Here is a 14031-nt window from a genome sequence, read left to right on the forward strand (position 1 = left end):
GAATTGAGATGTATTGTAAGTGTAAAATAAATACATACTGGTTTCAAAGACTTACTAAGGAAAAAAGGTTGTGAAATAATTCATTTATAATCTTTAATACTGATTACATGTTGAAAGAATATTTTGGATATAGTAGGTTAAAGTAAATAACATTATTAAAATACATTATTAACACTTTACCTGTTTCTTTTTATATTTTTAATGTAGTTTCCAGAAAATTTTAAATTATGTATGTGGTTCCCATAATATTTCTATTAGACAGTGCTTTTCTATACTAAGATATATTCAAATTACAATTATTAGATAAGATACAAAAAATTTTATAGTATAAAACCTATGTTTGTAGCAGCTACTTTACGTTTAAGTAATTTGAAAAATAGAGTTTACTAGATACATAGTATTAATCTTAACATCTCCAGACATTTTTAAAATATTCTCTTACAACTATACTTGGCTCTCTACTATTTAAAGACTAATTTTAGTTAAAGTCATATCTGATAGCATATTACGGTTATGGATTTTTGGTAATATTGGAATGCTGGATAACTGGTTTACTATTCTATAACAAATGATTCAGAACAAATCCATCTTACTCCCAAAATCCACTGCATGCTAAATCTGGTGTAATGAAGTTTTTGTGCATATCAAGATATTTACTATTCGGTTTCATTAAAGATATACTATTGGTCATCCCCACAACGATTTATCATCACTAAAAAACCAAACATACCCGCAAGGGAAAAGTTATAGTAAGAAGTACTTTAAAGTATCCAAAATACCTTATTCAGTCTTAAATCAAGGAGTTGTCTACAACTATTCTCATCTAACTCAATTGGAATTGACAAAAAAACTTTAGCAGTAATCTGACAACTCTAAATAGTATAAAGATGATTTCGTGTATATTAAAGGATCTCTTAACTGAAGGAATAGCATGTCCCCAGCTTGAGTTAACACTAACATTATTAATAAATACATGCGCCAATCAAACTGGTGATTGGAATAAAACGTGTTCATGCCAGAAAGAGGAAAAAAAGGCAAATAATGACAACAAAAAATAAAAATTCATTTAATGATGAACTTTTAGAAAATGAGGATTAAGTCATTTTATATATGTTCACTAAATATAGTTAATAAACAGAAATATTAGTAATATTAATAAAATTAGTAATATTAGAATATAAACTACACCTTTAAAAATTCTCAAATCGAAACTCAAACTGGAATTCTAAAATATCGATGTAGTTTATAAAACATATACAGAATAGTCAACAATGATTAATGACAATAATTTCTAATTTAGAGTTTCGAGATTTTTTTGTAGAACATATGTAATATTATTAGGTCTTGAGCTTGCAAGCTCACATATACATGATTACCTAAGCCTATTTTGCCAGTTCCTAATTAAAAACCAAACAAACAAAAACAACAACAAAAAAAAGCACCTCCTAACTTTATCAGAATTGGTTGCTGCCCAAGAACTATAAAGATATCCCCTGATACATGAAAAAAAAAAAAAAATTTAATTAGAAGTTCTGAGTATCGACCTTAACATTTTCCACTTAGTTCTATATAAAAACTAAGATCAGAGGTACACATATTTGTAAACACAGAAAATAATTTTATTCATTCTGCACTTCAAGCGTCTAATGTAGGATCTGGCACATAGTTGGTGCTCAATTAATGTTGGATGGATGGAAAGGGGAGGGTGAATTGGGATCTTCACAAATGAAGGAATATACAAGTCAATGGGTAAAAAGTACCCCATGCAGTAACAAGAAAACCAATAGTGGCTATACATTTTTGGCAAGAGATAATGCAAACTATCCAGACAGAAAGGTCACAGTGTCAAGAACTAATAAAGGATTTTTCAGAGAACAGAAATGGCTGGCCTTGCTTTCTCTGATTAAAGAAAGAGATGTACACTATAAAGAAAGTAGCTTCTATGACATATCCAAGAGCTCAGTGGGCTGTTAAGTAAACTCTTGGCCAGGGATGGGGCATGACACAAACATTAAAAATAGAGGCCCCATATTCCCAGGAAGCAGTACTTGATGGAAGAAAATGGTAGTAGAGTTCTTTGAAAAATATATTGGGGGAGAAACCAATTATTATGCTATATATATAAACCAATGCTAATGTTGAACTTTAGCAGTTTCCTGTTATTTAAATAATTAAAATTTCCATATAACAAGGGATATCTAACCAAAAATCGTAGCATTAAGAATTACAAAATAAAGGGAAGCTTTTTTTTTAAAAGCTGGGATTCAATGGTCTATGAACAGCATGCTTTTTGTTCCAAAAAATGAAAACCTTAAAATGCTGATCTCTCTATCCTGCTTGAGGAGTAAAAGCATACCATCAAAGAAAAACATTTAAGTTTTTTACACTACCTTTTTCTGTGCTCCCATTTATTTTAGGTAAGAAGTCATCAACTTGTATCCCTAGGATTAAGACAGTGTATCATTGCCTGATCAAAGAAAGAGTTACTTTAAAACTGGTCTCACGGCATTTTTGTATTCCTATTTGCATTAAGACAGTATAGAACACTTTGAATTTATTTTTCCAAGAAGGGTTCAACGGGCCATTTTCTATCCACTCAGAGAAAAAGCTACAACTGCCTAGAAGCCTTGCAATGAACCTCAAAAGAAAAGAATCCTGCGGGGCTTGTACTTTCCTTATTTAAATATCTCTAAGTAGAGCTTCTCAGACGCACAAATTTCATCTTAAAGCCTAAACAATGGTGCCCACTGGTGGCAATCAAGCATATTTTTATAGAAAATTTTCTAAGAGTGTGGATACATTCCACCTAATACATAGAAAATAAGTACCCAATGAGACAGTAAATACCAAAAGTTCAATGATAAAAATTCAGCTTTAAATAAGAAATTTGGTGACACACCTACCTAAGCTGCTGCATTCTTTAAGAGTTTTCTCCTGAAGATGTTCTAACCGTACTGTAAATGAAAGTCCAAGAAAAAGGTATTTCACAGATAAAAGAAAAAAAAATCAAATCAAATCAATTTCTGGATTAGCTAACTTACCTTGTAAAGCTGTTAGCCTCTCATTGGTAAAGTCATTATCAGCTTGCAAAGCTTCTATTTTTGCCTGGAGCTCCTGTTCTTTTTCTTCCATTTCATCTATTTTATGTTGTAATTCTTTTTTCTCAGCTTGTCCCTTCTGTTGGATTTCTTCTTGTTTTCCTTCTGCTACCTGTTGAGAAAGAAAAAAAAAAAAAAATCAGTTATTTCATAGTCTGCACTTGCTTTTAGAGGCCCAAAGCAGGGCTGCTTTTATTCACATAAACTTCTAACAAGAATATTCAATATTATAGAACATATTTGTAAATGTCAAAATGATGTCAGAAGTAGTCTGCATTGGGGTCATGCTTCTAGGTAACTAGAAAAGAAAACCTTGTAGCAGGCAAGCAGGCCTAATACGTAATGATAATGGGTCAAAATTTAAAACTCCACAGTTTTCAAGAGGGAAATATATAAAGTTTTCCCCTGAAATTACTATTGTTTAATCAGTTTGTAAGTTCTAAAATGTAACTTACTCTGAAATTTTAAACTAAATTGTGTTCAGTTGAAGGAATGATGATCATAAGCACTTTTCAAAATGACCTCCTTTTAACAAGACCAATCTTTAACACTGTTAGAGGTTCGCCAACCACACAGAGGATGCCCTGGTCTTCTCTAAGAAATATTTATCTTCTAGCCACTGAATCATGGTTTGAATGATATAAAGATGGGACTTCACAAACTCAGTTATAACATTTTAAAGGACCATCTAGACATTATGGTCTGGTCTGCCCTTATCCTAAACGTCCTACAGCTAATCTACAGGGAGCTGCAGCTGAAGCAGTTAACAGCATCCCTAGAGGCTGCAAGGGTCCACTGCAGATCACTCCAAGGTCCCCTCAGGGCTTGTTCCAGCACTAACATCTGCTTTTGGGGCTGCCCAAGGAGAAGGACATTCAAGTTTTTAAAAGGTCTAAATATCTTGGGGTTTGTGGATTTGCATCTACTTCTATTATATATTAAAAGATGCCTGTTGTGAAGTACTATTTATTTCCTTCCAAAGGAAATATGTCAGCTTTTACAGTCTTTCAGCTGTCTCTGGCAATGGGGTTTGGGCTAAATGGAAACTTATTTTTACTACAAATTTCAACCATTATAAATTTTATATCAACAACTATTCAGCAATACCTAACATCTTAATCTATCCAGTGTGTTAGGGACAATTAACATATTTTCAGGTTGAGTAAATACATACCTTTAATTTATCAGATAAATCTTTAATCTCATTTACTGCTCCATTATATTTATTGGCTAATTCTCTTAATTCTTCCTGAGTCCGTTCATTCATTTCTTTCAGATGGGTACATTCATCTTCAGTATTACTCAGACTTCGCTGTAATTCAAGTTTACAGATTACTGATTTAGAATAAATGGCGTGTTTTAACTTCAACTTGTAAAAAGTATAATTCTATGGGCTGTTCTAAATTAACCTTCATATAAGACTGAGCTAAGTAACATAAGAATTTTAATTTACTTTAGGTATATACTAAAACAGAAAATACAACAAAAAATTTTGAAAAACGAAACAACAGAAAGGGGGCAGGGAGGAAAGGATGTTACTTTTATATAACTACTCTTTTAAAAGGCCACTGAGAATGACTTTTAGCCTTGAAAATATTTTAAGCTTAACAATTCCTGAAAGCAAGTTTAATAATATGCACAATCAACTTAATAAGAAAAATAGAAGACAACTAGCAACTTTCTTGCATGTCAAATTAATGACACGAAAGTGAATTAGTTATTATGGGATGAGGCTTTTACAGAAACTATTACTATACTATATGCTATATAGTATGTACTATATATGGTATTTTTATTATCGTGTTTAAAATGGGCATTTTAACTAAATCCAGTAACAAATAACTTCTGTAGTAATTGTGCAGTGGTTCAAAGGGATGACCTCCACTATCAACTAGGTCATTTTTAAAGCAAGAATCACATTTTGATTGTTCCTAAAAGACCTAGAAAGGACCGTAGAGATATTTTCCCCTTTGACCTCCAAAGTTAGACACAGTTTTCTTCTCTAGAGGATGGGTAAATAAGAATAGTGGTGATGTTCTCCACCTTACAGTGACTATCCTCAATTTGAAGGAAAACAAAACTAGGTGACAGGAGATCGATTCCCTGGCACATATCATGGTCCACTGTGTGAAGGCTGAATCCTAAACAGAATGCAAATTCTAAGACTCCTTGATTAGCCTTTTATTTGCCCAGTCACTGACTAGGGACCACAAGCACCAAAACTCACATGGTTATGCTGAAAATCCCTAACAATAAAAACAGCATACTACCCCTTCCCACTTGATAGATGGGAAATATTTCCTAGTAATATAACACCCAAGTTTAAAATGTTCTAGAATATGAGCAATTTTAGGCTAAAAATTTTTAATCATACTACCAAAGTATATTTGTTAAATTAAAATACCTCAACTTCTGAAAGTTTTCTAACCACTTCAATTTTCTCCTGAAGAACCCGCCTCAGGGACTCTTTGGCTGTCGTCTCATAGTTGTGTTTATCCTCCTGTAATGCTATAAGTTCCTTCCGTAAACTATCTTCTGTTTGATTCTAAGATTAAAAGATACTTATAATTATAACCAAGTTATTGTTTTTAAGTATTTATCATTTGAAAAAACAACACATTTTTATACTCTTTGAGTTTAAAAAAATTTTTTTTTTCAACGTTTTTTATTTTATTTTTTGGGACAGAGAGAGACAGAGCATGAACGGGGGAGGGGCAGAGAGAGAGGGAGACACAGAATCGGAAACAGGCTCCAGGCTCCGAGCCATCAGCCCAGAGCCCGACGCGGGGCTCGAACTCACGGACCGCGAGATCGTGACCTGGCTGAAGTCGGACGCTTAACGACTGCGCCACCCAGGCGCCCCTCTTTGAGTTTTATATTAAGGTATCACTAAATCCAAATGATGTTGGCCCTGTATTAACTGAAGCTTGAAGCTGTATTGAAAAGTTTCATTAGTGAATTATGCCTTCACAAATATATTAATTCACATTTACAATTAAAAAAGTCAAAGGAAAATAAGAATTTCTCAAATGTACAAAATGAATTGAGTCTCTAATTTTCATATTGTCTGTAAGCCACAATATTTCCATTTGTGTACAAAAATGATCTCTTACTTTCAAAGGGGCCCAGCATTTTAACACAATGGTTAAACCAAAAGGAATAAGAGTACCCAGAAGAAAAAGCTGATTCCAGAGGCAGGAAATGTACAAGATAAGTCTGGAACATCTTGCCTAAAATGACAGCAGGAAGCTATGAAAGCCTGCTGAGACTGTACCAAAAGAACTCAGGCACCAAACTGAAAAAGCTATGGTTCACCAAAGATGGGATAATTTGAACAACAATAAGAACAACAAATGGAATAGGTTGAAACACATGAAATATATTTAACTCTAGTTTGGAGAAAAGAAAAACACTTCGTGGTCATTCTTTGGTGGATGACAAAGAACTAATTCATTATTTTGAAATCCAGTAAATAAAAAGAGAAAAAAGAGACAATCACTTATCCTGCCTTCCCTAAAAAAAAAAAAAAAAAAAAGACTTCAGGTAACAAAAAAGTTTGAGAGGGGCATAACAGAAGTATTTATAGGAGTCACCCAGCTATAAATGAAGGAATGACAGCACTAAACCTAACCATTTTTGCAACCCTTAATAATGGATTAGGCAAGGGACATCAAAGATTGCTAATATTTCAGAAAGAAGGACAACTTAGACATTATGGTGCCTTTTGGTGAAGGTACACAATACTATTCATGAAGTATTGTTGGCAAAAAAGAGATCAGATCAAATCTCTAGATCAAACTACCAATTTATGGTGTGGGAGGGGAGCTAGAAGAATCGTTAAATAACAGTCTAGGTTGAGGGAAATTATAGAGGACAAATGACCCAGTTTCTCCAGCAAATATCAACTGCGATAGAAAAAAGAGAGTTATACATGGATATTCAATATACAATTCTGTCCTTACATGTATGTTTGGAATTTCTTATGACAAAAGACTTAAAAGAATGGAGAAAATGTATAAATGTTTTAGAATGTACTCAAAATGACAAAGAAATGAAGCTACACAAAAAACTATGCATTTTAATGCATAATTTATGCTTTTTTCTTTATAAATCCTTACTTGAGATTAATACCTACTTTAGAGCATGCCTGTAATTGGTTTCCCATAACTTCTAACCGTGATAAGAGTCTATCTTCATCTATTAAAGCCTGTTGAAAAAAAATTAAATATAAATAAAATCCCAGGGTAATTAAAAAATAACACATATCAAAATGGTTGCTATCGCCAAAAAAAAAAGATGTAAAATCATAAAACTGACCAACATCCACTGTAAAATGCTAAATTTTCAATATTTGGTCATTAGGAAATAACTGCCTTTCCCTGCTAAAAAAATTCAGTTTTAGTTTAATCAACATTTAAGGAATATTAAACTATGAATATAATAAAGGCATCTGTAATACCTGCCAACTGGTATCTGAAGCCTCTTGGGTGATGGCTAGTAGCCGCTGAAGTGTGGCTAACTTCTGTTCCAACATCTGTTCCCGATGTAAGGCCTCCTAATAATACAAATCACAAAAGAGATTCTAAAGAACTCAGCATGATCCCTTGAAGAGTAATCAATTTTTAGCACACTCTCATCTTATATCCCACTTTGTATCTTACTTTCAAACCTGATAAATCTTGTAAAATATATATAAACCACATCAGTTTAGCCTCATTTTCTGGTCTGTTAGGGGTACTCTAGCTGCACCTTCCACTGTTAACAGAAAACAAGCCCCCTGTTTTTGTTTTCTTTTTACTCATAATTCGCAAGAGTGACTTTAAAAAGGAAGCATGGCTGGTTCAGTCAGTAGAGCATGACATTTGACCCCGGGGTTGTGGGTTCAAGCCCCAGGTTGGGCATACAGCTTACTTCCTTCCTTCCACACATACATACATAGGAAGAGTGAGTTTAAAAAAAAAAAAAAAAAAAAAAAGGAAATCCAGAGTAGAAGAATCCAACAAATGTTCAACCCTGCATTTTATATATATACATATTTTAAAAAATATATACATATCTTTCAGCACTAACTCATTCCAAACTAAGTCAAACAATGTGGTCAGTAGCAAAGATACTTCTTAATGGCTTAGGTGCATGGATATGACATCTAAATTAGAAATGTCTTTTAGTTTTTCCTTTTAAGAATGTTATATATATAAACATATACACTTAAGAAGAGAGAAAGACTGTTTCACTATCATAATCTATTGCATTGTCAGGTGTTGTGATTCTCTGAGACTGTATACCACTTAGCAGCAATCAAATATGCTGAAAATAAGAGTCCACTAATGTAATTAAGGAATCAAGGAGTTATATAACTATTTGGCAGCTCCAAAGGAATATTTTTCCAGAGAAGGACATTGGCAAGCAAACCTTATCTCTAGGTCACTTATTAACATTTGATAGCTGTTAAGAGGGTCTCCTTCACTAGAAGTCAAGGTGAAAATGCTCACACAGCATTCAGCGGTGGTTATGGCACATCTTTAAATGTCACTTTCTTCTATTCCTGTCATTAGCCAAAGAAGAATACTTACTACCCTAATACCTCTGGAGCCACCTCAGCAAAGAAGGGTATGCTTCAAACACATTTCTTGAGGTTTAAAGCATGCATTTATTGTTGTCCACATCCTTGATAAATAATGATTAGAGAAAATCTGACCTAATTAAGAATTAGCGGTACTGTTTTTTAATGTAATTGTAAAAGTATAGATTAAGGAATCTAACAAAGGCCATAAAACACAACTTACACTTAAAAGAGATGAGCTGCCAAGTTTATTTTAAGCTCTTAAAACATTCCTAATATCCAGGAAATTACATTAATGCTGCAAAAAGTTTTACTTAAACACAAAACCACCAAATAATCACTACTCCCACTAGGTGGCGTAATTTCACCTTTTTTTAACTCAATCCCATTTAGAGTTTCATAATTCCATGAACCACATCCTAATAGAAATCTAATAATACTTCCAGTTCTTTACTTTTAGTTCTAAGGCATAAAACATATCTACTCCAGTTTTTATTCAAAAGTTTTACAGTTTACGTAAGAATTCCAGCAATTCACAAAGATGTATATAGAAAAGATAGCACAATATAATATTCTCTCAAAAATCAGAGAAGAACAATTAAAGACATGCCCACCTATGAATATGCAAAGAACTGACAAAGGTGGAAAAAGTACTGAGCGAGTCAGGACATTAGATCCACAGTCCATGATGACTGGTGAGTATATAGTGTGTATAGCCTCGGGAAATCATTTTTATCTAGATGAGCCCCATATTTCTCATGTGAAAAATGGAGGTTAGACCAGATTAATCTCAAAGTTTTCTTCTACTTCTAAAAATAAGAGAGATCTGGGTCAATTAATGTACCTTCCTATTGAGTGGTACACAAATGCTAACATGTATGGCATACATTTTATGTGCCAGGCACTGTTCTAAGTGCTTTACATATATTGGTTCATTTACTCTTCACAATTCTGTGAGGTAAGTGCTATTATTATACCCATATCACAGATTAAGAAAATGAGGCACGCAAAAGGGTTAAACAACTTTCCCAAAAGGTCAGAGGTTAAAGCCACAGATCGAGTCCAGGGAATTCTGGCTATGGTTTGTGCTGTTAGAAATTCTACTTAAATTACAAATGTGTAACAGTGCTTTTCTATGCACCATTACATAACACCCAGTGGAAGTAAGATGTGATTAGTACTTTGACAATTTTCACAGACTTGTACATTCTTAACTGAGGGAGAACCACTTTTAGTGATTGATTCCTATAAAAGAATGTAGGAGCCAGGATCACCGGTTTGGTCCTATCATTTTTAAAAAGCAGTTGAAGACTTATGAATGTAAAATGAGTCACCCAAAGTTACAGAACTCAGTGGCAGAGCCAAGATAAAAAGTTCAATCTCTAAATTCCTGATCTAGGATTTTTCTTCAATATGCTTCCTCACCAGAATAATAATAGGAACATAATCTAGCCCAAATCTCCCCAAATCAAGAGGGGAAACACACACACACACACACACACACACACACACACACACTTGTTTCCTTTTTAAAGATTTGAAAGGCTTTTTAAATATGGTATTAACTTCTTCAAGAGCCCACTCGATGTATCTGCCTCAGCAAGATATCTTCTAACAGACTCAGCAGCACAGCCCAGTGGTTAAGGGTACAGATTCTGAGGTCTGTCTGGGTTCAAATCCCAGCTCTACTACACAGTGTGTAATATTGTGTAAATTATTTAACCTTCCAGACCATCAGTTACTCTCTCTATAAAAATGGGAATAAAATATGTACCTTACAGGATTGTCCTGAAGATTAAATGAGTAGAGGCAAAGAGCTAGAGTCTGGCATATAGTAAGTGCTATGTAATTATTTGCTATTATACTAAGCAAGCAAAATCTCTCCAGGTTTAATTTTCTTTAGAAATCATCTATGGATGGGGCGCCTGAGTGGCTCAGTCGGTTGAGCGTCAGACTTCGGCTCAGGTCATGATCTCGCGGTTTGTGAGTTCGAGCCCCGCGTCAGGCTCTGTGCTGACAGCTCAGAGCCTGGAGCCTGCTTCGGATTCCGTGTCTCCCTCTCTCTCTGCACCTACCCCACTTGTGCTCTGTCTCTCTCTATCAAAATAAATAAATAAATAAAATGTAAAAAAAAAAAAAAATTAAAAAAAAAAATCATCTGTGGATGGGGCGCCTGGGTGGCTCAGTCAGTTAAGTGTCCGACTTCGGCTCAGGTCATGATCTCATGGTTTGTGGGTTCGAGCCCCGTGTCGGGCTCTGTGCTGACAGCTCAGAGCCTGGAGCCTGCTTTAGATTCTGTGTTTTCCTCTCTCTCTCTGCCCCTCTCATGCTCACACTCTGTCAACCTCTCTCTCAAAAAATAAACATTAAAAAAAAATTTTTTTAAAAATCATCTATGGATAAAGAACTATGTTGACACTTCCTCATATTTAAATAACAAAAACTTCTCTTGTACAGAACCCTATCTTTTCTAGACTTAATAATCCTGATTCTTTTATCCTTTCTTTACAAGACCTAATTTTAATCCTTGTTTTTTTTTTTACTTTGAAAAGATATTTCTTTTGTACTTGTAGCCAGCCAATATTTCTTTAGCCTGTATTTGTGAACTAGCAAAATCAAACCTAAGTTGTTTAATTCTACTTTTAAAAACTAAGAATTTTCAAGATTTACTTTTACCTGTAGATACTGAGAAAGCTGGAATAGTTCCTGAGAGTACATACTTGGGGTGTTAGCAGCAACCTAAAAACAAAATGACACAAGTATCAATAGTCACACAAACATTCATAAAAGACATTAAAGCAAACCAAGTCTTTGAAATGTCTATTTACTGAAATATGCAAAATAAAAATTATTTTTAAGCTTAACCAGTTCCTTTCATTTTCAAAATATTTCTGTTCCGTGTGTAGAATTTGTAAATGGTGTTATATTTCACTGGCCAGTCTGAGATTTATAAGCAGGGTGGTAGAACAAGTACTACTCATGGAAACATTCCTTGATAAACCAAATCACAAGCACAAGGCAAAGGCAAGACAGCCCTTTCTTAATCCAGAAATAATACCTCCTAAATCAACAGATCTATATTTTCCCCCTTTAAGATTCATTGTTAAACAGTTCTTCAATATGTCAACAGTCATAATTCATGCTGAGGCAGCCATCTTCAAAATGTTATTTGTATGTGAGGGTGTGGGAGAGACAGGACAGGAAATATAATGCTTTGTCCAATGGCCAGAGGCAATGAAAATAGGTTTGTCTCTTTAAAAAAAAAGAAAAGAAAGAAAAGAGGGGCGCCTGGGTGGCTCAGCTGGTTAAGCATCTTAAGCATCCAATTTCAGCTCAGGTCACGATCTTATGGTTTGTGGGTTCAAGCCCTGCATCGGACTCAGTGCCGACAGCTCAGAGCCTGGAGCCTGCTTCGGATTCTGTGTCTCCCTCTCTCTCTGTTCCTCCCCAACTCATGCTCTGTCTCTCTGTCTCAACAAATGAAAGAAACGAATAAACATTAAAAAAAATTTAGAAAGAAGGAAAGAAAGAGAAAAAGAAAAAGAAAGAGAAAGAAAATAGCTTTGTCTTTTTTTCTTCTTTAAACTATAGGTAGGTTTAAGAAGAAAAAGATAGTAAATAATAGTATTTAAACTATAAATTGTAGAAAAAATACTTAGAATTCAAGTGTATTAGGAAAAATTACCTTCTATCAGGGTTTCCCCCAAGTGTGGAACATATAACCTTGGCATTATTTCTCCACACACACACACCACCACCACCCCCCCCCCCCCCCACCAAAGAAGGTACTAATAGGCTGCTGTAACATTTACTCATATCAATACTACTAAGTCTTATGTATTAACTTATTAATGATGTTAATAGCATCATTCCCGATTAAGCTCAGAAAGCATATTTTTTTAAATATGCTAACTAGAATTCAGAGACGTGGCATTATTTTTAAAAGTTAGTCTTATATTGGCAAGGTCATTATTTATTTCTGAAATAATTCTTGGTATTGCTGAACTTGATGATTAGCCACTTTTACTTCTAAAAAAGGAATTTAACAGACAACTTCAGTTTCAGGCAGGCTTTCAGTCTTTATCCACATGGAAGAAAAAAATGTAAAATATTTTCCCAGTAGTTAATTAGTACACTAAGAAAAAACATCTACATTAATGTCAAAAGACATCTTTTTTTTTTGTTATGAAGCAATGATATCTATAGTTTATTACACCATTATTTCTGAGGGAAATACTAACAAGTAATTATCACAGAGTTTCTGACCAAATCAGATTAAATAAAACTGCTTTTCAAGGACAATAAAAGAACAATTCCTGTAAATCCATATTTCTGTTATTTCCATGGGTAGGTACATGTTGGGTGAATATTTGGGTAGAAAGCTTTAATAAATATTTCTAGACAGAATTGTATTCCAGAATAAACAGCAGTAACTAACACTTCGTACCTCTGGCTAGGCACAAAACAAGTACTCCTAGTCTATACAACCAGCCATTTACTTGAGATAACAAAAGCTTTTTCCTAAGAAACATCCACCCTAAATTCTCCAGATAGAGGACTGCAATAACCAAATATCTATATACACTGCATGTATTTTGTTACAGAAGAAAAATAAGTTTCTAGGTAAAGCATATTAAAAACAAACAAAAACATTTTGCAAAGCAATATAGCTGAATTAGTTTGTAAAAAATCATTACTAACTTACTTTGTCAACAGGACTTGGTAATGGAGCATGGATGACACTGAAAAGAAAAATTTAGAATTTTTATCTAATTTCCTGACAACAGAGGAAACAGAGTAGGACAGTACCAGAATATCTTAAACCCCAAAGTTGCTACACTTGCTTTCATATAATTAAAAGAATGTGAATTATTTTTAATCCTTCATAAATACATAGCATTCTTAGAAAACAAGGTAATAAATACACAAATCTACTTTTTACACATAATATATTTTTAAACACAAATTCAAAATTCAAAACGTATTAAATGCCTTTTGAGGATCCACTATTTAATGAAGGCTCTGGCGAATTTCTGGGCTCTATAACTTCTACATATCCATTTTTAATTTTGGAATCTGTAAGTTACATTCTTTTAAAATTAAATATTCCTATACACAAAGTCTTAAAAACCAACGTTCTATTTGAAAGAAAGCTATAATTTGGAAACTTGCTCTAGGAGAAAAATTTTAGCTAACCAAACAGTATTACTGTTCTTCTCCACCCAGCCCCTTCACACATTAACAAATGAAAGCTTAAATGTAAGTAGGAAACTAAACTCAGTATACCTCTTTAAAGCAGCAAACAGACAGTACAATTGGTACTAATTGCCTCTTCAGCCTTATAAAGTACTGACAGATAGGCAGTATAGT

General features: G+C 33.8%; 1 protein-coding gene across 33 annotated transcripts in view; it reads right to left on the reverse strand.

The window, feature by feature from the left end:
- Positions 1-14031, reverse strand: part of SLMAP (sarcolemma associated protein) — a 150368-nt gene that overhangs the window by 50648 nt on the left and 85689 nt on the right. For 11 of the 33 annotated variants that reach the window (XM_086697833.1, XM_086697820.1, XM_086697828.1 and 8 more), the window contains 9 exons: positions 13367-13403; positions 11338-11400; positions 7558-7653; positions 7234-7305; positions 5503-5643; positions 4273-4410; positions 3042-3210; positions 2904-2954; positions 2391-2441 (listed from right to left, as the gene is read on the reverse strand). In XM_086697833.1, coding sequence (XP_086553959.1) covers positions 2391-2441; positions 2904-2954; positions 3042-3210; positions 4273-4410; positions 5503-5643; positions 7234-7305; positions 7558-7653; positions 11338-11400; positions 13367-13403 — 818 coding nt within the window. The remainder of the gene's footprint in view (positions 1-2390; positions 2442-2903; positions 2955-3041; positions 3211-4272; positions 4411-5502; positions 5644-7233; positions 7306-7557; positions 7654-11337; positions 11401-13366; positions 13404-14031) is intronic. The other 22 variants (XM_086697837.1, XM_086697839.1, XM_025916257.2 and 19 more) reach the window with 3 other exon arrangements.

The sequence above is a fragment of the Puma concolor genome, chromosome A2 (genome assembly GCF_028749965.1).
Source record: "Puma concolor isolate L17-30 chromosome A2, mPumCon1.1.hap2, whole genome shotgun sequence".
NCBI lineage: Eukaryota > Metazoa > Chordata > Mammalia > Carnivora > Felidae > Puma > Puma concolor.